This window comes from Protomyctophum parallelum (genome assembly GCF_964188405.1).
Source record: "Protomyctophum parallelum genome assembly, chromosome: 23".
NCBI classification, from domain to species: Eukaryota; Metazoa; Chordata; class Actinopteri; order Myctophiformes; family Myctophidae; genus Protomyctophum; species Protomyctophum parallelum.
In genome coordinates, this window is record NC_139715.1 from 9,637,946 (window position 1) to 9,662,764 (window position 24,819).

At 42.6% G+C, this 24,819-nt stretch overlaps 1 protein-coding gene across 1 annotated transcript in view; it reads left to right on the forward strand.

The window, feature by feature from the left end:
• Positions 1-309: 309 nt before the first annotated feature.
• The window catches only part of LOC310853880 (cilia- and flagella-associated protein 47-like), a gene marked incomplete at both ends in the record, with an annotated part of 58,047 nt that continues 33,537 nt past the window's right edge, over positions 310-24,819 (forward strand). The window contains 25 exon segments of the mRNA XM_083758354.1: positions 310-459; positions 2,333-2,490; positions 3,125-3,240; positions 9,030-9,168; positions 9,596-9,680; positions 10,536-10,676; positions 11,609-11,778; positions 14,596-14,702; positions 15,704-15,933; positions 17,021-17,231; positions 17,894-18,122; positions 18,311-18,463; positions 19,165-19,369; positions 19,502-19,598; positions 19,830-20,046; positions 20,393-20,637; positions 20,974-21,104; positions 21,456-21,578; positions 22,493-22,624; positions 22,779-22,856; positions 22,939-23,086; positions 23,290-23,375; positions 23,630-23,796; positions 23,854-23,945; positions 24,653-24,735. Coding sequence (XP_083614480.1) covers positions 310-459; positions 2,333-2,490; positions 3,125-3,240; positions 9,030-9,168; positions 9,596-9,680; positions 10,536-10,676; positions 11,609-11,778; positions 14,596-14,702; positions 15,704-15,933; positions 17,021-17,231; positions 17,894-18,122; positions 18,311-18,463; positions 19,165-19,369; positions 19,502-19,598; positions 19,830-20,046; positions 20,393-20,637; positions 20,974-21,104; positions 21,456-21,578; positions 22,493-22,624; positions 22,779-22,856; positions 22,939-23,086; positions 23,290-23,375; positions 23,630-23,796; positions 23,854-23,945; positions 24,653-24,735 — 3,693 coding nt within the window.

Consider the following 24,819-nt stretch of genomic DNA (forward strand, 5'->3'; position numbering starts at 1 on the left):
CGTTGGGCGATAACTTTTTGTCTGTTACTGTTTGGATCCTACATATGGATGTAGCCTATATGCGGGGGATGATTGTGTTGAGCGTTGGGGAACAGACTGTCGTGTTTTGTTATGTGTGTGTCTCTGTGTGTAATCGATTTGTCTGGGCCCTGGGGGCAGCCAGTCAGTCCAGTAAAACAAGCGTCGCTCGTTGCCTAGCAACGGCAGCGGTCTACCGCTGTAATCAACATCGCAACAGTCTATCGGTATGTGAGTTGAGAGAAGTTGTAATCGAAGCAGCAGAGAAACAAACACCGTAGCTTCGTTATTATGGCTGCAGCGGTAGAAGGCGTTCGAGTTGAGCCGACTCCCGTTGTGTTCACTGGGGTGAAAGTAGGCCAGGTTTACAGGACTCATGTCACGGTGACCAATGTCGGGAAAACGTCGAAAACAATCAGACTCGGGAGGCCTGCATCGAAGGTGAATCAACGTGCAGCTATGTATAGGCTACTTGTCAGCTCATTGCAACACAGTGTCTTTGTAATTGAGTTGTGCTTTCATGTGAAATGTACCCATTCTGCAAACTGTTAATAATTACTTCAATCAGTTGAAAAGGATTTCAAAGCACTTCAGTTATTCTTTGACGTGCTTTATTAGAAGGGTGGTTGCATTGGTTTTTGTACCAGATTTTAAATAATGATGTATGGAACTGCTGCACTACATTAAGCAGGGCAACTGTATGTGAGTTTGTTGTAAGGTAATTGCATTTATGTAATATGCGCCTTTCAAAACAATTGTTGCAATTTGCTGTACAATAAATATGATAAAATAAACCAACACATTCAAATAAAGAAACTTGAGGCATAGCCTACAAATAAAGCAGGAAAAACAGTAAATAGGAAAAATATACAAACAGAGTGCAGTAGTTGTTGCCACATGGCTCTTTAGGCAAGCAGCAATGCAGCACCGCATATAGCCTAGCAGTACAGAATATAGTACTAGTTGTTGTCGTAGATTGTACTATTTTTTTTACAGCCGAACGTGTGTGCGTGCGCCCTATAGCGATGATTTGATTGGCTGAGGTCTTAAAAAGTGAGGCCAAAAGTGATTTGGGTGGAATGTGGTGATGTATGATGATAAGAGGCCCCCTCACTTCACACAAGTGTGATTTATTTTCTCTCTGAGATGCATTGTACAGTTTTTGGTTTTTGAGGGGCACTAGCCCTTCCTATGTCCAGCTTTGAGGGTTTGTGTAAACACAAACATTGTGTAAATACAAACATTGAAGACAAATGTGAGGACGCAAATTGTGATTGGCCATTATGTATGATGATGCATGATGATAAGAGCTCCCCTCACTTCACACGGGTGTGATTTATTAGTTTTGTTGATTATAATTTGAATGTTTCTTGCTGTTTTTATACATGTATGTGACACACTGTGAGTTGTCTCTGTGAAAAGTGCTATACAAACACAATGTACTTACTTATAGCTGGTAGGCTACATAGTCAACCCTGAGTATGTTATAATTAATTCTAAATGGTCTGCTTCTGTATTGGCGGCTATATGTGCATTCCTTTGACTGCAGTGTTTATTTCGTCGACTAAAACTAAGACTAAATAATATATTGACAATTTCGTCAACAAATACAAACTAGACTAAAATGTTAGGAAGGGACTAGTGGACAAGAGACCCAGTATAACTTATAAGTCATTTTACACTTGGTTGCATGCTGAAAATAGCAGATATACAAGCTCACAATGCGTCGCGCTGCAACGTGTTGTTAGCTTGTAGATCAGCTATTTTCAGCAAATGTAAAAACTGTCATTACGACGCCATCAAGGCCCGCCAAAATACATTTTAGTCGACTAAATCACCTGTAGATTTAGTCTACAGGTTTCGACTCTTTATCCAAGAGACTATGACTAGAACTAAAATAAAAATTGCTGCCAAAAACAACACTGTTTGACTGTCTCCTCTAGCCTATTCTTATTCAGTGTGTCACTACAGTGTTTATGTTACCATGTTTCGAGGAGAATTCAGTGCAAAATGCACATTCTTAAATGTCAGTGACTTGACAGATGGAGATTCTGTGTTGTGAGTTTAGCTTGTAGAACTGCAATTTCCACTATTCTTGAAAAGGTTTGATTTTGAAAATATATGAACCATTTTCAACAAACTATTATGATGATTATGCAAAATGATTGCTATTATCGGAATAATTACCATTAGGCGATGTAATTACTGTGACAGGCTAACTTCGGACTATAAATCAACGTGCTTAAAATTAATAATTATAATTAAAATTATAGTTCCTTTCTCTATCTTCTTTCGTTTCCCTCCCAAAAATCAGAAATTCAAGCTCAGGGTCCGTGACCCAGTGGGTTCGGTAGCTCCTGGCCTGTGTGTAACTGGTACACTGGAGTTCACTGCACAGCAAGAGGAGGCGCTCACAGACCGCATGCTGCTTCGTGTAGACCAACATGATGCCATAGAGGTGCCCATACTGGTGTAAGTATGGCAACCCCCAAAATAATCATATTTGCACTGGACCAGTTCATGTGATAATAATCACATGAACTGAACTTGGAAATGTTGGAGTTGAGGCATTACATTTAGTTTGTCTCGGTTCCGCAGATAACGCAGCTTGTAGATTGGCTATTTTTACGATTTCTGCCTCTTTCTTATACTATTTGACAATTTAGCCAAGTTTGACCAGTTTTTAAAGTTGTTAAAATAGCCAATCTACAAGCTCACAACGCCTCATAGTGGAATTTGTACACTGTTCAGTTACAGAGCAGTACAGGTCCATTTAGACCCCTGGTGGTCCCAGAAGCACCACCTATATTACCGGTATATTATAAATAATGTTGCATTGCAATGACACCCACACAAAATGCTGAGTTTAGTGACACATTACTGACATGTCTTTTGGCAAGTTAGTCATTTTTTGCAGGTAACCAGGTATTATTCACTGTCCTGTTGCAGTTTTGTGGCAGATAACATTTTGCAATCTATTTGCCACTGTTAACGACGGACCCCCCCCAAAAGGGTAAAGATTTGGCTTAAAGTTGGACCCATATTGGTCAGTTTTTCTTTTACACCCAGTTAAATGAATACTGAGACTTTTAGGATGTTTCCGCAGGTATCCACAGTCCTGTTCCCTGCTGATGGAGTCGGCTGTAGACTTTGGCTGCGTTGTGGCCTGCAGCAAGTTGATCAGCAAACAGCTGCCTTTGACCAATGTGGGCACAGCAGCAGGTAAACCAAGCATGATGCACGCTACATAATCTTTGTCCAATGGGGCTTTTTATTTGACATCAGTACAGCAATTAAATTTTGCAGGGCAAAGAGTTTATGATGATCATCCGCATTAGCCAATGCTGGAAAGGAACTATATTGAATTGAACTTTATACTAGTTAGTTACTTTGTGGATTTGAATTATTATTACAAAACAGACATTAACCATTACAGCCCTATTTTAACTTTGGCTATTTTCAAAAGATTTGAATGCGTCATGTATACATGAACCTCAACGTCACATTAGCAAGACTGCTGCTGGCTAAGGCCTGACTCACACGTGCACAACAGATTGATGTATGCTTGTTGTATGAGACTTGTTTACTGATGCAAGCTCTAAATTCATTTCCAATTGGAGTCACATGGTTTGACACAACATTTGTGTTGTATGAGGGTGAGGGGGGCAGTCGAAACACAGCCGAAAGCTGTACAGCTAAAAAATTGTGTCAAACCATGTGACTTCCATTGGAAATGCATTGACACTTAGGCCTACCCTTTGTTTACATCTTACATGCATCTAGCAATAGCATGCATCAATGTTGTATGCTAGATGCGAAGGTGTGCCTTACACGGACACCACCACACGCCACGGTGCCCGGACAGCCTCCCGGGACCTCGCTAAAAAACACCCTCAGCTCTCGCCACAATCTGCGCGGTGTACCTGCAAGCAACACATGCTTGAACTACCTTAATTTTAAAAAAGATCCACAAAAACCGCACCTAGCAGCACTGCCATCTTCCACGTGTCACATATGTTACACAGAGAACTGCATGTTGGGAGGGACACAGCTTAATGTATGGGTCAGGTTCCTGGGCAACATCGCCGTCACACACACACGGCCGTGAGCCGCCTTGGGACATTGCACAGTTGATTCCTACCTGGGACTGAAAATAAATTTAATCCACGTCCAATTGTATTCCACACGCAAATAATCCACACTTCCATTGCCTGACGCGTTTGACCAGCCCCCCCCACCGACCCCTTTTACAGGAGGGAAACGCATGACAGAAGCAGATATTCCCCCACACCCGCTTGCATCACCAACTTTGTATGTACTCTCTCTCTCTTCATTAAAGTGTCAACAGACACACAAACACTACAGCCCTAGCTGGCACGTCCAGTGCACGGACCATACATGGTCACTAGGGGGAGCCATGGGACAGTCTAATACAGTGGCAACAACCTATGCAACAGCAACACTCACATTACATGTCTTCACAGTCCAACTTCACAAAATCCTTTAAAATAGAAGCTTAGAACCATTTGACGCATCCAATCTCCAAAAAAACATTTTGCAAACATAAAGCAATATTCTTGCATCAGCATCCATTCGGAATGTAACACCATGGAGTCTGAGCTCAGGTAATAACGAAAACAATAACAACAATAATAATAGTAATAACAATAATAACAACAACACTAACACTAATAATACTAATTATTATTATTATACACAAGAGAGGGAGTCTGACAGGGACCTTCTGAGGCACCGCCTGGAAGAGGCTCAGGTAATAACAATCACAATAACAACAATAATAATAATAATAACAATAATAATAGCAATAACAATATAAGAGCTGGAGACTGAGAGGGACCTTCTGAAGAGCAGTCTGGCACTCAGGTCATTATGACATTATGACAACAATAACAATAATTACAACATTAAATCGCATAAAATAAGTACAGTACAGAGTACTACAGTTCAGTACAGTACAATGTGGACTAGTACAGTACAGTGTACTATTCCCACTAGGTTGCCACATTAAGTACAGTACAGATTACTACAGTACAGTACAGTACAATGTGGACTAGTACAGTACAGTGTACTATTCCCACTAGGTTGCCACATTAAGTACAGTACAGATGACTACAGTTCAGTGCAGTACAGTACAATGTGGAGTACTACAGTACTGTACAGTTCCTGCTAGGTTGCGGCATTTGCCGTTTCCAAGCAACTTGGTATATAGAAACATTGCCATGATTGCTTTTATAAGGAAACACAAGAAAAACAGGGCCACTCTGCCAAGTTTGCGCTGTCCAAGCAACTGGGTATATAATAACTACAAAAAAATATATATACATTGCATGGATGCACCTGGGACGTATCCTCAGTGATGTATCCTGAGGTCAACAAGGTTTTGGGTCTACCAACATCATACTACTCTGCCGGGACTGGGAGAACCAGATTCTGGCGCGTGGAAGGACTAGGCTCTGTGGGTTGACTCCTGTCCGGGCCCCTCCTACGTATTTTTTCACTTGAGCACCTTCCCCTCTAAATGTCTGTGCACACCGCTGAATTCTGCATTGCAGTATTGTTACTTTTACTGAGTAAAACCACTGCCACTGCCATTAGCTGATGCATAGCCTCGGTACCAGGCTTTCATTTTTGTTGGTGCAAAAATTGAAAGCCTGGAGGAACGCATTGGCCGCTCTGGTCTAAAAGTGGGAGTCAACCCTTCCGGGTGGGCGTCGCTGCAAATTATGTGTCGTAGCGCTGCACTAGGGGGGAGAGGCAGGGCCGGGGGTGACGAACAGATCGATGAGATCCAATCAGGGCGTGCGCAATTACATAGCATTAACGGATAACATCTGCTGTGTGTATCCATCACTAATGTGTTGATTGATAACACCCTTGAGGGCTTTTACAAAGCTACAATTTCCACATTAATTCATGTATCAAAAGGCGTGTTCAGTCAATTTGGAAGTGGAGAAGTAAATATAATATATACCATTCATGTGAATGTGTAAACAATTCAAATCAAACAACCAGTCAGTAGAGAGGCATGGGGCCCATGGCAGTTATCTCCATCTTTAATAATTATATACAATTCAAAAGCGGTGTTAAACCTTTCAGAAGCGTTCGCATCCTCCGTTAACATCCTCTGTGTTACGTACCTTCGCTCTTTGTGCATCCTTACAAATAAAAACACAGAAACTCGCTTACAATACGCGCACCTGGCAACCCTGCTTCCCCTCTTTCCATTGGCTCCCCGACGCCACCATGTCACCACGAGTTTCAGTACACACTTCCGATCGGACTCCCGGAAGTTACATCCCAGCCAGCACGCCCACTTGGGGCCCATGTAGTTTCAATGTGGGATAGTAAAAACACATACTATTTACCCTGGGTCTGTGTGTGTCTACGATGTGTAGCCATCCGCTTCTACATGTGAAGGGCACAATAATGGGTTTTAAAAACACAGCTGAAACATGAAGTGGAGGCTGTCAAATTTCCTTCTGCCCATTGCCGCCGCAACGTAACTAGGATGAGCAGCCCGAAGGCCGGTGAAATTCTAGTGTAGGAATATGAGACTATTACTTGGGTGGTTGCAAGGATGCTACTGTGTCTCCGTGAATGGCCACTAGATGGTGCCACTGCACTATACACAAGCGCTACAATGTAAGATATTGGTGTGGCAGTGTTTGGCTTTAATGCAAAGACATGCTTGAGGTTCTTCTCTTTTCCTAAGACCCTGTGGTAATTTCAATCAGAAATATTTAAAATTAAATTCTCATATTCACACAATGAATATAAAGTATGGCACTCGTATTATTGTAGTCATGGCACTAAAACAGACACCGCATAAATCTTAGAACTTTTGTTATGTTGTACATTTTAAATTATTCTCATGATGTGTTGTTTGTTTTTATATGAGGAGTGCTTTTGAATTGGATTTAGTTTAATATACAGTCATGTACATAGGGAAGTAAAGAACAAAAATATGGCCTCCCCGTCGGGGAATTGAACCCCGGTCTCCCGCGTGACAGGCGGGGATACTGACCACTATACTAACGAGGAATGGGCCTGCCACCTGCCCCCTTATTTGCACTTATGAACATAACGGCTACTACACTGTAATAACTAGTGGGTTACAAACTCATCTGAAAAATGACTTAAAAGTGGATGACATATGTGTGAAGTAAAGAAGAAAAAATTGGCCTCCCCGTCGGGGAATTGAACCCCGGTCTCCCGCGTGACAGGCGGGGATACTGACCACTATACTAACGAGGAATGGACCTGACCCCTCCCCCTTGTTTCCACTTAAAAACATAACGGCTACTACACTGTAATAACTAGTAGGTTACAAACTTATTATATTTTAATGTATGGGTCAAGGGCTGGGATACTTACCACTATACTAACAATGAATGGACCTGCCCACTCTCCCCTTGTTTGCACTTAAGAACATAACGGCTACTACACTGTAGTAACTAGTGGGTTACAAACTCATTAGATTTTAATGTATGGGTCAAATTATAGACCTTTTCTAAGATCTGTTATTGTGAAAAATGACTTAAAAGTGGATGACATATATTTGTGTGCACTAAAGATGAAAAAAAGTGGCCTCCCCGTCGGGGAATCGAACCCCGGTCTCCCGCGTGACAGGCGGGGATACTTACCACTATACTAACGAGGAATGGACCTGCCACCTGCCCCCTTATTTGCACTTAAGAACATAACGGCTACTACACTGTAATAACTAGTGGGTTACAAACTTACAAACTAATTCTGTAATAAATAATGTTGAGATTGTATTGCCAATTTGGCTGGTAACTATGGTAATCTGGCAAATGATCAAGGTGAGGTGAGAGCCTTCCTGGTTTAAGTTCTACTCTGACACCACTGAGGAGAGTTCTAAACCTAACCTTTCATAACAATCCTTGCCCTTAGATTGAGATTGGACCTTTTAATTAAAATACATTCCAGGAATATCTGTATCCGTCTATCTGTTTGCGTGCCTGTCTCTGGATATGCCCAAATATGGAGATTACATCACAGTACTGACATCATAAATACTGGCATCATATATTACGGACATCATAGACGTGTTTATGTTTAACTTAATGCGGGAAACGTAAAATAAACAAACAAGATAGGATCTATTAACAGAGTGACTTTCCCTGTAAATGCCTAAATATGGAGGTTGGTTTGGTGGATCAGCTGGACAGTGGATCTGAGACCTTGAATTCACAAAATGTGGAACATTATTCAAGAACAAATATTTGAATGGACATTTCTCGCTGATCAATGAAGTGGTTTGCATTATAAGATGGCTCTGCGGACAGACGGACACAAACATTTGGGGGACATAATGAATGTACGCTCTTGTGTCTTAATTAGGGCCTGTCCAGACAAGGGCGTATTTTGCTCTATCTGCACAACCAATCTGATGTTTCTGCCACACAAATAATTATGTAAAACAGTACTTTGCTTTTGAAACCCAAGGTGCCAAGTATGATCCTGTTTGACTCAGGTCCACCACATTGTCATTTATAGTACGTCCTTTGTAAGGCCAGGCTGGTTTAATTATCTGGCTTTTGTTACTTTCACACACTTTTTGATTTACATTTGAATGTAGATCATGTGTGAATTATTTGATGACAATGCCAATTGTTTAGTGGTTTTCTTTACATTTAAAACACTATATATATTATGATATGCATATCTTAGCCGTGACTCAGTTGATCCTATTCTGTTGACACGAAAGTGAAATTGCCCTACAGTGTATTGACCAAAGACGAGATTTGCCATTTATTTATTTATTTATTTATTTATTAAAAAAAGCATGCGATCTCTTCTACTATCGTTAGCAACCAAATCTGGTGAAGACGCTGTTACTTGTGCTCCTGAAGGGTGTGTGTGTATTTGTCCGATTTGCAGACTGCATTTTGTACCGCACCTTGTGCTTCTCCTTGTATTGTATCTCTTATGTGGACATAAATAAACGATTCAATGTGTTTCTAAAGGCATCTTCCAGGTTGAGTGCAGTGGAGAGCCATCACTCAGGCTCTCGCCCAGCAGTGGTGTCATCGAGGCCAGAGCTACACAATGGTTGACAGTAGAACTGTTTGCAGACAGACTGAGACGGCTTGACCATGAGGCCTTGTAAGGCAGATTCTTTACTGTACTGCGTTATATCAAATTTGAATGTGGTCAGCCATAATCAACACATGCACACACGCATGGAGCCATGCGCACACTGATATAGAGAAATGGGGTCCCGTCAAACTTCCAAGTCAAAACCCACATCCAGTGTTAGTCAATTGAAATGGATTAAATACTATTTTACCTTCATTCTTTTTTTCTCTTTTATAATTGACATTTTTTGTGTATGTTAAAAGAAAAGAAAAGACTAAACCAAACAAGAATGTACTTCTCCAAACGGTATCAAGTGTGTCAGAAATTGAGTACCGGTATATTAAGTAATTTTGTATGTAAAAAAATAAATACAAGGGGGGTTGGGACTGCTAAATTGCCTGTTATAGATCTGTATCTTGACTCATTATTTTCCCTCTCTTCTCTTCCGTGTCAGGGTGAAGCTCCATAATGGTCCTGTTGTACCTCTCCATATCAGGGCTGAGGTGGTGGAGCAGTGTCTTGAGCTGTACGACCTCAAGGTATTCCACCCAGTTCAAACCATGTTTTTATGTTGCGCACGGTGAGCTTGACAGCTTTCAGACAGATATACTAACATATCGTTGCTGTTGTGCAGAAACCTCAAATTAGCATAATCATTTAACTCAATCAAATGATTCCCGAGCGCGGCTGCAGTACGGCTGCAGCTCACCTCTCATTGGCTGCGGCTCAACGCTACAAGAGATGAGTCAAATGCGGAGAACATATTTCACTGCGATAATGTGTGTGACAAATCGTACGACTTTGACTTTAATTGCTAAGGTTTTGTGTTTTTAACTTTTTTCCTAAATGATTGCCGCATTTCATCATACTACTACTACCTACTAACACAAAAGCATCAAAAGTATTAGATCCACAAGCTCAAAATGTCATGTGAAGTAGGGCTTTAAGCAACTAGTCGACTATTCAACTAGTCGACTAATAGTTGACCTTGTTGGTACTAGTTGACTAGTTGATACGTTTTTAAATTTACAAATATTATTTATATTACATAATAGGTAGTTAAACAACTAGTCGACTAGTAACCTAGGCAACTAGTCAACTAGTAAAAATCACTAGAAGTGAAAGCCCTAGTGTGAAGCGACATGTTTTGAGCTGTCTGCGTTTTGATCTGTTTATCTGATCTGTTTATCTGACTCTGTTTCACAAATTGTCTTGGGTTTATTTTGGCTTTAGATGCTGTCTAAATCTAATTTGCCACTTGTTTAGTTATTGGCAATTAACTGACTTCCTAAGTAGCTGTGTAACAAGTAGGATAATGTACAGCAAGCCAGTTCACCTTATATTGCACTATCAATCATCATCACACGTAATAATAGTAACTATTTTTTTTACAGGGGCGTGCTTTGCCTCTGGTGCAGTTTGGGCCTGTCTACTTCGGGACGTCCAGTGTGGAGCATGTGGTTCTGAGAAACAATGGACCACAGGCCTGTGACTGGGTCAGCCTGCTGCAGAAGACTGCTGCAGGCACTGAGGTGGTGAGTGGATGAGGAGAAACAACTGAACAACTGGTTCTCAGACTTTATATTTCAAGGACCCCTGGTTTTAGCCTGGTTAATAAACCAGACTAATATCGCACGGATCCGCGGGATATTAGTCTGGGGAGGCTCAGCTTGGATTTCATTTCCAGGGAAACATTTTCTCTTTGACGCAATTGGTCAGAGCTACTGTCAGTCAAAGGTCTCAAGCATTGAACGTCACTGTACCAAAGCCCGCCCATATTGCATACCGTGTCCCTATTGGGTGCCCACATTCTCCCATGTAGGAAATGGGCGTAAAATTGAGCCTCTCCAGACCGAAATCCGCTGGTAGGCAATTTTTTTTGCCAACGGCTGATTCGGTCTGGTTTATTAACCAGGCTACCCTGGTTTGGTACCGTATGCCAGTGGTCCCCAGATGATTAGCTTAATGTGAAACACATTCACTATACTATAAAAAATGGTAAAACATTGGCCAAATTGTCACATATTACCGTAGAAACATCCCCCCGGAATTAAATGCCTCAACTCCAAGTGCTTGTCAGGATGGGGGTGTCAACAATTCAAATATTAATATTTTGGGGGGTCCAGAGTTACAGACCGGCAAGGGACCATTTGGTTTGTATAGCGATCAATCATTTAGCTAAGGGACACCTTGAATCCCCTCAAGGACCCCTGGGGGTCCCTTCCCTCGAGCCCCACTTGAAGAACCATTGATGTATACAACACTCAAGCTTAGGGCTTGTTATATTGACACTACCAGTCTTTTTTTCTGTCCTATCATATTTGTCTATATTTTATCAATATGTAATCTGATTTCCATATGGATGATGATAAAACTCACTGGCATCTAACAACATAATATGACAACTGACACTCATTCTTGCGTGTTCTTTATTAATAATTATAAATGACCAATGATTGTTGTTAAGGCCACGGACCTGCGGTTGAGCACAGACGCAGCCCTGCTGGTGAGGTTGGAGAAATGCAGCCTGGCCACACAAGATGCCTCCCACGTGCTGGCGTGTGTTCCCAGCCAAGGAACATTAGGACCGTATGATGAGACCACCCTCAATTTATGCTTTAGTCCCATCCGCAGGAGGTAAGCTGTGTGTGTGTGTGTGTGTATGTGCATCTGTGTCTAATAGATGTTTTGAAGATCAATGGAGACGGAAGAAAATAATGTTTGTTCTCCCCGTCGGGGAATCGAACCCCGGTCTCCCGCGTGACAGGCGGGGATACTTACCACTATACTAACGAGGAGGAACTATACACAGATACCGTTATCAGGGTTTAAGAAGTTAAACCCTGATTATTATAGTGTAATAAGTTACCATAGGTGGTTTTTGTGGCTAAAACCTTTACCAAATATGGCATATACTATAATGACTCCATATTTGGGCAAGATTTCAGCATAAATGACTCTTATAGATGATGACATCATACTAGATTATCATAGATGACTACACGTCATAGACTAACCATGCAAAGTCAGATCCACATTATTTTCCATGTTATTTGACCATGTTTATTAAATAATACTAAACCATGTATATAAATGAGTATTGGGGTGGGGGTGGAGTGTTATGCCTGCATGTCAAGTGGTTGGTGTCAGCCTGTGTGTAGGCTGTCAATCGATTAAAATATGTAATCGCGATTAATCGCATGATTGTCTATAGTTAATCATATTTTTTATCCGTTCTAAATATACCTTAAATCATTGAAATGAACAAGTACTTCCATTCTTCTTGCTGAATGACAGCGAGGAGCAGAGCGGAGTGAGAGAGTGAGTGAGAGAGAGAGAGAGGCGGGGTTATCGTGGAGGAATGCAACAACCGCTCTTTCAAACTTCACTGTGCGTTAATCGTTCAAATTAATTTGCGTTAACGCAAGATTAACACGTTAACTTTGACAGCCTTAGTATTTACGCTGCTGGTAGCCTAGTTTAGTTTAGTTGCGGCTATTGATCTGTGTCTGTCCTGTGACATGTACTGTGTTGAAGGGCCTCATGTGAAAAATAATAATAATACAAACTTCTTTCTTTCTTTTCTAAATCTTTTTATTTTCATTTTATAACAGTATGGTAAATAAATGGTAAATGGTGCATTTATATAGCGCCTTTATCCAAGGTGCTTTACAGAGATTGTGCATTACATTCACACACACATTCATACACCGATGGCAGCGGAAACCATGCAAGGCACCAACTAGCACATCGGGAGCAATTAGGGGTTCAGTGTCTTGCTCAAGGACACTTCGACAGTAACTCTGGGGGAGCCCGGGTTCGAACTGGCAACCTTACGGTTACCATCCAGGCACTCTACCCCTGAGCCACCGTATGGGTGTCTAGTCACAGATTCATAGAAAAATAACAAAATAAAAAATCTGATTTTAGTATCAGATGATATAATAATACAAACTTGAATAGTTAACCCATTTAGGACTGAGGCTGATCTAAAAACCCTTTTTCTGAAAAACATTTATTATTATTATCTTTTAATGTTGCTATAAACTGTCCATAGCAACACAACCCCCCCAAAATGGTTTCCTAAAGCAAACAAATTTCAAAAATGGAATCAAAACTCAACCCTCAACCTTTTAAAGGAGCACATTTAAAACAACAAAGTTGACCAAAGTGCTGTACAATTAGGCAAAGCAGTAATAAAACATATACAATACAGTAATAAAAACATACAATAAAATCAAACACTAAGTAGTACACATTAATCACGGTTTAAAAGCCAGGGAATAGAAATGAGTTTTAAGATCTGTTTTAAAAACAGGTAGTGTTGGAGCCAGCCTGACACGGCTAGGTAGCTGCTTCCACAGTTTAGGAGCAATGACTGAAAAGGCTCTGTGCCCTCTTCTCTCAGACCTTGCCTTAGGGATGACAAGGAGCATTTGATTGGCTGACCTCAGTGATCTAGATGGAACATAGGGTTTTAGGAGATCGGAATCATAAACTTTGCTGATTTAAATATTTAAAAACAAACAATAAAATCTTAAAATGGAGTCTAAAATGTACTGCGAGCCAGTGGAGTGCAGCTAAAACGGGAGTGATATGTTCATATCTCCGGGTTCCTGAACAAGTTGAAGGCGGGAGAGGAAGGCTTGGGTGATGCCGGTGTAGAGGGCATTACAATAATCAAGGCGAGTTGTAATAAAAGCGTGAATCACTCGCTCTAGGTCCTTAAAAGATAAAAACTGATTTGATTTGTGATAAAAGCCTCAAATAATAAAAACTAGATCTAACCACAGCATTTATTTGTGTATCAAGTTTAAAAGCATTATCCATTTTAACTCCTAAATTGGAGACCATGGGAACCACAAAGGGTTGAAGTGGGCCCAGGTCTAAGGGGGGAGTGTTACTAATGACACTTGATCCAAACATTATTACTTCAGTTTTACTTTAATTTATATTTAAAAAATGTAGGGCCATCCAGGCTTTAATATATTTTAAACATTCAAAGAGAGGGGACAGGGTGCTGTTGCTATTTCTATTTAGGGGCATGTATATTTGGGAGTCATCTGCATATAGATGATAGGAGATGCCACTTTTTTAAGATGAGTCCTATATGGGAGAAGATATAGTGAAAACAGAATGGGGCCAATGATTGAACCTTGGGGGACTCCAGATGACAGGGGGTGGAAGAAGATGTAACTGCGAAGGATCTATTGCATTTGAACCAGTCTAGGGCAGTATCCCTGATACCTACATTGTGCTCCAGGTGTGATATTAAAATATTATAGTCTATTGTATCACCATTATCTGTGGAAATTAAAAGATAATTAAAAACTTTGAGCAGACTCAGTGCTATGGAAAGCTTTGAAACGAGATTGAAATGTTTCAAGAATGTTGTGCTCATTTTTTTAAAAGTCTCTAAGTCAACTACTCTTACATAAAATGTTTTTCTATCAGAAGCACCACTAAGAAGAAAAGTGCTGACACAGCCACTCGACAAGACTACTCTCTCTTCCTGCTGTTTGAGTGTGTGGAGAACAAGCATGGCTTCGCTCCACACAATGGTAATCTCTCACGTATCAGTTAATGTGCACTCTGTCACTTAGTGTTTCAATATTTTTATTAAACAGAAAATTCATGGACAATACATGAACTTATGACACATGGACACAACATACGACATTTAAACCATTCTCGGCGGGAACCCCCTTCTGTAACAGTTTTTCTTTCTCCCTCTATTGAAAGTTCTCAGAGGGTTTCGATCAAAATCTATAAGACATTCGTAAAATCAACCATAATCCCAAATGGGTTGACAGTACAATAACAGGACATAAAAATCAAAAACAAAAAGTATATGCAAATCATAAAATACATATGCCATAAGGACAGAAAGTATATACAAATAATAAGTACCTATTTACAGTTTCACAAATTGAGTATATTAGACATCACAATATAGCTGCCACCATCATCTCTTAGATTATGTAAGTTTAACCCCTACCTCCCTATTGGTATGTCATCTAACTGGCCTCCTCGGTCACTCCAATACACATAACATTTGACCACTCAACCCCTATATGAGGCGCCAATGGCAGCCATGCTTCGACGAATTCGGCCAGATTGCCCTGTAGGACACATGAGAGCCTCTCCAGTGGCATTAAGCATAGCACTTTTTCAAACCATAATATAACACTAGGAGGGCTGTCATCTATCCAGTGTGAATTGGATCTAACGTAGTGAATTGGATCTAATGGTATTCTAATTCCAATCAGTTTCAGAATTTCGTCTTGAATAGATACCCAAAAGGGTCTGATTAGTGGTCATGTCCACATCATATGGCTGTGAGTACCTTGTCCACTTTTCCACCTAGGGCATAGGGGGTCAAATTTACTCCTGGTTACTGGGGAGATATGTAGATTGTGTATTATTTTATTATACATCTCTGTTTTTGAAAAATCTTGAATTGCTTGAAATAATTTGAGACGGGGGTCTGCGGCCAAATATCAATGTGGGGGTCCTTGAAGAGAAAATGTTTGAGAAGCACTGTCTCCTCTGTCCTCTCTAGGTGGAAGGAGTGTTGAGTTGGCTGTGACAGGAACAGGGTTACCCGTGTGCGTGGTTCCCCATCCCACGCCACGCTTCAGTTTCCCCGTGTGTGTGCAGGGCCAGCGCGCGGACCTGCTCTGCGTGCTGCGGAACCTCAGCCCTCTGCTCCCTGCTGCCTTCTGCTTCCGCAAGACGGCCCACTTCATCACAGAACCCTCCGCTGGCACCATCGCCCCTGGACAGTGCCAGGTACCTATATGGTTGTCATGTAATGGCCATTACCAGTTATTTATTAGCTTTACTTGTGGGGGATTTTCAATTGTATTTTTTCTTCCCGTCTTAAGTAATCCACGACAATGAGGAAACATTGTAAATAGTCAAATAAAAAATAAAAAATAAAAAGGTAAAATTAAATTGAAAAACAGCCCCCCCCCAAAGTGGGTGGTTAAAATAATCATATAATGCAGTATAGGCTAGGCAAGCAAATAGGAGGTTAGTCGAGGCCAGCCTTAAAACAAAAGCCTAGTATGGTTCTTATTTTATATACGAAGCTATCATATTGTGGCTGTATTTACTTTGTTTTTATGCACTGATATAATTTTGTTTTAAAAGAAAAGCTGTACATCCATGAAGGTTATATGTTCCAGTTTGAGGAATAAAACAATAAATTGTTTTTTATACCTGATGCCATTTGACTCTTGCTGGTGGTGGTCATAGGACAATACAAACATTTGTTTGAGTATATTCAGTTTGTAATAAGAAGTTGTATAACTTCTGATTACAAACTGAAAATACTCATTGATCTTTTTTTAATAAATGGTGTGGCATTTGTATATCAGTGTATTTCTTCTACACAGATATAAAAAATCCACCCCAGTTTATTTAAAAAAAATCAATGAATTTAATTGAGTCAAAAACTTAAATGTATTAAACACGACTAGTTCTTGTATAAAATACGTAATCCATTCAATTCAATAGTCTACATTTTCCAGTAAAATCTACAAGATATATCCAGTAAAATCTACAAGATATGTCCAGTAAAATCCACAAGATATGTCCAAAGATTTTTACTGGACATATCTTGTAGATCCAGTAGATTTTACTGGACATATCTTGTAGATTTTACTGAAAAATGTAGACTATTGAATTGACTGGATTACATATTTTATACAAGAACTAGTACCTTTTTGATTCAATTAAATTAATTGTTTTTTTTAAAGAAGTGGGGTGGCATACTTTTTTCAGTGTATAAGCAAATACTAATCCTTGTATGTAAATGGGGTTGTCCTCGTATGTGTGTGCTACTTCATCAGTTTTTCTTGTGTCTTGGTTCCAGGATGTAGTGCTGTCGTTCGCCCCCCGTCAGGTGGGTAGGTTCCATGTTCGTCAGAAGCTGGACATCCTGGGTCGGGTTTTTGGTCATAAGAGCGATGAAGGAACCGATGACATCACTGAACTCCGCCTTCGCAGCTTCCACACCATCGCACTACACCTTTCTGCCGCCTGCAGTGCTGAGACCACCCACCCAGAGCCCAGACTAAACCCTGGTACACACAGAAAACTGAAAAAGTATTGAGATTAAAGGACAAAAGAAAATCATAAATCTGACCACAATACCATAGCTACGGTACACACATTCTCAAGGTACTGCTTCCCTTTTTTGAGTGGTGCAACCACTCCTACAACCAGCAATGTCCGTGCGTATGCGTGCGTATGCGTGTGTATCTGAGCATGAGTATATGACTTATTAGTACCAGTAGGGGCGCCAGAAACAGAGAGGGATAGTGCTGCTATGAGAGAGAGAGAGAGAGAGTTGTGGGGGGGAAATTGCACCACTCAGTTCACACGGGTGTGATTTTTTTAAGCAAACCCTGAGTTATGAGATTTCCAAACAGCCCATTTCTCATGCACAATTAAACCATTTATATAGACCTGACGTCGAAAAAAAAAAAAGTCTTCTGAAATAATTTATTATATTCAAAGATTTGTGCCACATTTTCACGATTTTTCAAAAATAGCAGACGCGCTACGAGCTTGAGCTCTATTTTTCAATAGCTAAAGTAAAACACCAAAACGGGTTCCCGTCCAGAATGGGTTAAGTCTCATATCCAGATTATATTTGTTTATATTGATTTATATTGTTTGTGCACTTTACCACTAAAATGATTCAATTTAGCTTCAGCTCTGGTTTGATTGGCTGTTACCACAGGCCTCACGCCCGTTGTGACAAACCCAACTGGGACGGTGCTTCACGTTCGCTCCGCTGACCTGGCTCGCTGCAGAGGGACGGTGCGCGCTGCGGTCGTCAACGCAGCCAAGACGCACCTTCACACACACAGCCGGTCAAAGAGACGCAGCTCAGAGGGGGACGAGTTTGTGGCGTTTCCGAACGATCGAGCTGCCAGCCTCCGGCCTTCCTCTCCACATAGACAATACAGGTAGATTTCAAACAGACACGCACCCACACACTGTTTCTCTCTTTGTGTGTGTGTGTGTGTGTGTGTGTGTGTGTGTGTCAGATACACATGTTCTTTTGGCTTTGAACAAATGTTCAAAGCCCACAAGCCATAACGAATTACTCAATTGTGACTTCAATTGACTTCTTGACGTGTGCTTCCCTTTGCAGGACCATTTTTACAGGCGTTGGTCGTTACCGCTACGTGGACCCAGACTACGCCTTCACCGAGGACGAAGAGGTGCAGAGGCAGAAACACAGACAGATATACGTGGACTTCATTGCACAGCTCAGACACACACGCCCGCAGAGGACCAAGGCCAGGTACACCTCACATTCATTATGCACCAAATGGCTCAACCACATTATTCTGGGCATGTCGTGATATAGTAGATTAATATTCCGTGAAAATCTCAGATCTACAAACTCACAATGCATCAGAACACAACATGCTGTGAGCTTGTAGATCGTCTAGATTCTGTAAAGAGATTTTGTGTAGGGGGGAATAAGGAGCACTGTGATAGAGCCTTAGGAGTCAATACATTATATTAGTGGTTAAAGATTATAGCTGATACAAATAATCTGAGATTAAGGGGAGGAGACTGACCGGCACTACCAAAAGCTTCAGGTTTAGAGAGCCACAGGAATCTGAAAGTGCTATATGGGTTGAGTTCACAATCAGGGACATCACTGTGAAATGCTTTGTAGTGTTTGTTATTAAAAATGACTTCACAATGGATGCATGAGCCACACAAAGTGCAATAATCCTTAAAGCTATTTATATCCATTGAGAACACTTGAGTGGTTCAAACGGAAAAGTGGCAGCATCATCAGTGGGATGGGTTTTGCATAAAGATGAGTTGGCTGAATACTACCTATGGTCTCACATGGTATAGTAGTGCATGATAAAACATTGTCTGTTGAGTTGGATACCTTTTGAAATCATAAAAGAAAAGATAAGCACCTAATTTTAAATGCTATCTTGGTGTTCACTGTAACTACTGTATGTGGTGTGTGCTTTCCAGACACCAGGGACAAGTTGAGGACGAGGTGGACATTGGAATTGTTCCGGCTCAGGGGCTACGCTCACCTAATCCCCACCTCGGCGACTTAGACCTCAGCACGGCAGCAGAGATACAGGAACTCTGTGACAGCCACAGTACCCTGGTGGCTAACAACAGTGGTCCTCTGGCTAAAGCACCTATCACTGCACGGGTTAGCAACAGCCAGGTAAGTTCCAAGATGGGGCTAGCCAGCACCTGCAATTCTCACCAACCAACTATCCCTTCAGTCACCTGTTATGCCTATATTCTGTATACATTCAAATCTCAGTTTAGTTTGTGTTGTGTGATCCGATTCTAGGTGACAGAGGAGGTGAATGTAGTTCCTTCAACCAGCCAGGAAGTACAAGACTGCAGGAGGACTCTCACACCTTGGGAACGTTACCAAGTGGTCATTGGTGAGGTCTAGTGCTGCGTCCATCACTCACCGTTAAGACTGGGAATGCTTTGACATGGACAGATAATTCTCCTGAAACACAATTTGAGACTCCTGTTACTGAACAAACACTATATAGCAATGAGTACCAGTATCAGAGTATTTAAATTTGGGTTGCATTCTTGCAACATTTTGTTTGTGTATATGCGTGCGTGCCTGTGAGAAATTACTCTTTTTGCCACCCCCCAACAAGGCCCCTTGATGGTGGACTTTGGCGAGGTGTGTGTGCAGTCGGTGTGTGTCCAGAGGCTGGAGCTGGTCAACCGGCTGTCTGTGAGCGTTTGGGTGCAGCTCCAGGTGAACTGTCCAGAGCTTCGTCAAACCTCGCCTGTCTCCCACGTGCTGCCGCCACGGTCGCGCGCCTCGCTGCCCCTCATGTTTCAGAGCAACGAGCTGGGCCACTTCCACAGGTTGGTTACCAGCGGTGGTAGAAAAAGTACTGAAGTATAATACATTTTTGGAAATAGCAGATCTATAAGCTCACAATGTGTTGCGACAGTGGTGTCACTTTTATGTGACACTGTGAAGGATCACTTGGTATGCCATTACCTGTGATTCGGGGTAATTCTGCACGGCTGCCTGGATTGTCTTTACGTCTGTCAATCCCTTTGGGACACAGCCCTGCAAAATGTAACAATGATCTTGGAACAAACAAAGCTAATAAATAATCGTAATAATCGTAATTTGCTTGAATCCAAGGATAATAGTAGTATATTTGTTTGTTTATTTGTGTGCTTGTGTGTGTGTGTGCCTCAGGACCGCCAGGTACACGGTGAACCAGCAGCACCCTGGCCAGGTGGTGGTCCGGGCCCAGGTGGTCCCTGTGGCTCTGGAGCTGTCCAGCAGCCGCCTGGCGCTGGGCCCCAGCCCTGGCCTGCTGGCTCCGTCCGAGTACAGGAGCACCGTCACCCTGACGAACCGTCGCAATCACCCCGCCGACTTTACCTGGAGACCGGTGGTCACCGACAGAGGCATTCTGTTCTCCATACGGCCTGCTGCAGGTCAGCATTGATTTTGACAGCAAACCTTGAGTTAGTTTTAGCCATAGTCTTTTAAATAACATTTCCTTTGGTTTCAGTCTTATTTTAGTCAACTAAATCTACAGTTGTTTTTGGCGACAAAATGTATTTAGGCGTAATGCCTGATTTTGCACCTGAATGCTGAAAATAGACGATCTACAAGCTCACAACGCTTGTCTTTTATTTCTACTGGATCTCTTCTCCGCTAGTCCCTCCCTAACATTTTAGTTTTAGTGAAAAAAGGCAGTCTACGAACATTAATTATGTCATCGTTTTAGTTGACGCGTGTGTGTGTGTGTGTGTGTGTGTGTGCCTCAGGCACAGTAGAGGCGTACAGACAGTTGGACTGTGAGGTGGTGTGGCAGCCCTCCTTCTCCTCGCCACCAGAAGGAGACTTTGACCTGTGCGTCCACGAAGGCAGCGCCCAGCGCCTGCACTGCGTCGCCAAGGTCTGCTGCTCACTCACTACACTAAAACAACTGAATCAGGTGTGTCGGCTGAGTAGAAATACAGAAGGGATTCCTGTTTGATTTATTGATTGAATACGTTAACAACAGTTTGCAAAGAAGTACAGAGATACAGATAATGCTAAATGGATAACACAGGCCTTGTTTCCATTCGGGTTCTATGTATTCAACTCATCAAGCGTGGGCAGTGTGTGTACAGGTTGACCTTGTAACAGTGCAAATAAAAAAAATGAGATTAGATCAAAGTTGCCTGCTGATGATTGTAACCATGTTTTGCAATGATATACTCTATTCATCTCTCTCTCTCTCTCTCTCTCTCTCTCTCTCTGTCAGGTCGGATTCAGCAAAGTCCAGCTGTCAGAGAGACATGTGATGTTTGGCTCGGTGGCTCTCAACGTCCCCTCTGTGAGGACCGCTGTCTTACACAACACTGGCCCCAACCACGCCTACTACCAGGTTAGCGCGCACGCACGCACACACACACACACACACACACACACACACACACACACACACACACACACACACACACACACACACACACAGATCTGTACAGATGTGAATGTGCGTGACTGAGTATGTTAGGCTGGGCTGGATTAAAACTCATTTACTGCCAAGGACGCATCTGGACGTGTTTTTCTTCTTTCTTCTAAGGCCCAGACTGCCAATCACGTTTTGATGTGTTTTTTGCGTTTTAGATTTTACACTAGATGGCGCTCTTAGCTAACCTATGATCTTCCGTTCGAGTCCCAGTGAAGGCAAGAACCAGGAAACCATGTGGTCGCAAAAACTCCCCTGCCATTGATTCTTATTTTAGAGAATGTTCTACAACGTGGGTGCGTAGCGTTGGTCCAAAGGCCCAATAATCAGACATTACTACCCCTAACCCAAACCCTAACCCTAGGGTGAGTCTTAACCGGCCACCTATGTCGGACTAATGCGTGCCATCCCTACAACGCTCACATCTCTCTTCCTGTATCTTTCCACCTTAGCGTTGACCACCATTGCATTTTCAATGTGCTCTAACTATTGCACAGATGCACATTCTTTCTACAGTTTTTCTTCACTAACTTACAACGAACGGCTCTCTCATTACCAACGGCCCGGTGTGCGATCGTAGTGAAGATAAATATTCTGTGACTACTTGAAAGGTGAGTAAAAAACATACATGAGTTGAGAGCAATTGCTAAATGCCTACATTGTGTGTGTGTGTGTGTGTGTGTGTGTGTGTGTGTGTGTGTGTGTGTGTGTGTGTGTGTGTGTGTGTGTGTGTGTGTGTGTGTGTGTGTGTGTGTGTGTGTGTGTGTGTGTGTGTGTGTGTGTGTGTGTGTGTGTGTGTGTGTGTGTGTGTGTGTGTGTGTGTGTGTTAGGTGCTGGATGTGTGTCCTCTCCCCGGCATGGCTGTCTCTCCGTCAGAGGGGCTGGTGCCCGTCGGGGGGCAGGCAGTGCTGAACGTCCATTTCAACCCTGATGCCCTCATCAAGTTTGACACCAGAGTGGAGGTGGGAGCACACCTGTGTGTGTGTGTGTGTGTACATTGCATGAAGAGTTACATCCACATGCTTAAATGTAATCATGTGCATGCGTGCGTATTCATCCGTGTATGTGTGTGTGTGTGTGTGTGTGTGTGTTTCTGCGTGCGTGCACGCGTTTCAGATAGCTCTAAGGAGCATGAAGTCCATTGAACTGAGACTGAGTGGATCAGTGGAGCCTCCGAGAGTTGATATCAGCATGGTGAGTTTGTGTTTTCAACCCACTGTTGCATTAGACATCCTTCTCCTGTCACAACATGTCTCTCTCTCCCCCCTCCATCCAGTCTCATTTCCAGTTCCATGGGGTGCATGATGGTTCTCGTCGCGTGCTTCCGTTCTCCCTGGTCAACCGCTCTGCGGCCACGGCCAGGGTGACCTTTGACCTGTCAGAATACACAGACTTCACGGTCCACATCCCACAGCCCTCACTGGGTAAATGCCACGCACACACAAACATGCACACACACACGTACGTACGCACGCATGCAGACACGATAGTGCAGTGTTTATCATACACTGCAAGTGGAAGTCATCTGTGTGTGTGTGTGTGTGTGTGTGTGTGTGTGTGTGTGTGTGTGTGTGTGTGTGTGTGTGTCTGTGTGTGTGCGTGTGCGTGCGCACGCATGCACATTCAGCAGCAGAGCAGGAGTCGGGTGTGAGTGTGGTTGACCTTCAGAGCCACCAGACCATCAACTGTTCTCTGGACTTCTACCCCACAGAGGTGAGGCTGACTGACTGACTGACTGACTGACTGAATATTTGATTTAAAATGGTTAACTATAGAAATAGGTAGATTCATTATTTCGGTTTTCAAAGATTCTTTGAAACAGAATACATGTTTCATGGTCATGATTCACCTGGTGCCTGGATGACTTAAAATAATTATTTTTGGAAAATCGGCTGAACGAATGGGCTTTCTACCTGTGGAACCAAACGATGACTGCTATTCTTTACTCTCTTGTTGGCGACCTTCAGGTGCGTTTGTTTGGTCTGTCCCTGCAGGTGGCAGGTTATGACTTCATCCTGCCGGTGACAGTCAACGGTGTGCGCTGTCCCTCGCCTGCTCCTCCCTCTACTCCGCTGCTCTCCCCCTCCACCTCTACCCCCATCTCTGCTCCCCGCTCCTCTTCCTCTCCGCTGCTGCCGCCCTCCACCTCCACCACTACCCCCCTCTCTCCTCCCTGCTCCTCTTCCTCCAGCTCTCCGTCGTCCGACCGCCGCGGTGACAAGCACATCGTCACGCCGCGGTCCCTGCACATACCCATGGAGTCATGTCGCGTGCAAGCCACAGGTCAGCACATTTTTGTGCTGTGTGTGTGTGTGTGTGTGTGTGTGTGTGTGTGTGTGTGTGTGTGTCCACACTCTCACTTCCAAAACGGACGATAGAGTATGCAAATGATTCACCCCCCCCCCCCCCCCCTCATCTAAACTGAGTGGCCAAACATTGAGCAGCATGGAGCATTAGAGTTTGGAAGCGTGCGTTGGAAATTACTCACCACCATTCTAAATTGCACATAATGCAGGACGCAGCAGGACATTGCCTTATTGAAAACGAGCTCTTCCAAACTCTGACACTTCACCTGCAGGGAATGTCTTGACAGAATGTCTTTGGTGGATTTTTATGAAACAAAAACTATGCAGATAGAAAGAAGATAATTGAAGGTTTCCGTACAGCTGCAATGTTGGTGAGTTTAACGTTGTTTAATGCAATCAGAGAGGACTTTTCTGTTTGGATGTATGGGCTCCATGACAAACGTTGGGAAGTCCACTTCCCGACTCACATGTTGGGGTCACATGTTGACCCCTAGTCAAAATGTGACCCTGGGCCTTGGGGTACCCCCGCAGTCCCCCGTCCTGGTCCCAAGCCGCCACCTGTTTGCTATGTTGATAGTGTTGGTGTGTGTATGCATATTTATTAGCAAATATTTTCTTATTTGCTAATTATTATTTGTTTCAGTTCTTTACTGTTTTATTGACTATGCTCTTTTCTTTGTCCAGTGCTGTGCGCCCCTTTGGAAATATCCCCCTCTAGCCTCAAGTTCCACGTGGAACCTCTGGCACCACAGTCTACGTTTACTCAGGTATTTGGTCATTTTCTCCATCTTCCATGCTGTCCTTTCTTCCATCCTCCTTCATTTTGATTATTCCTAGCAATTTCCATCTAT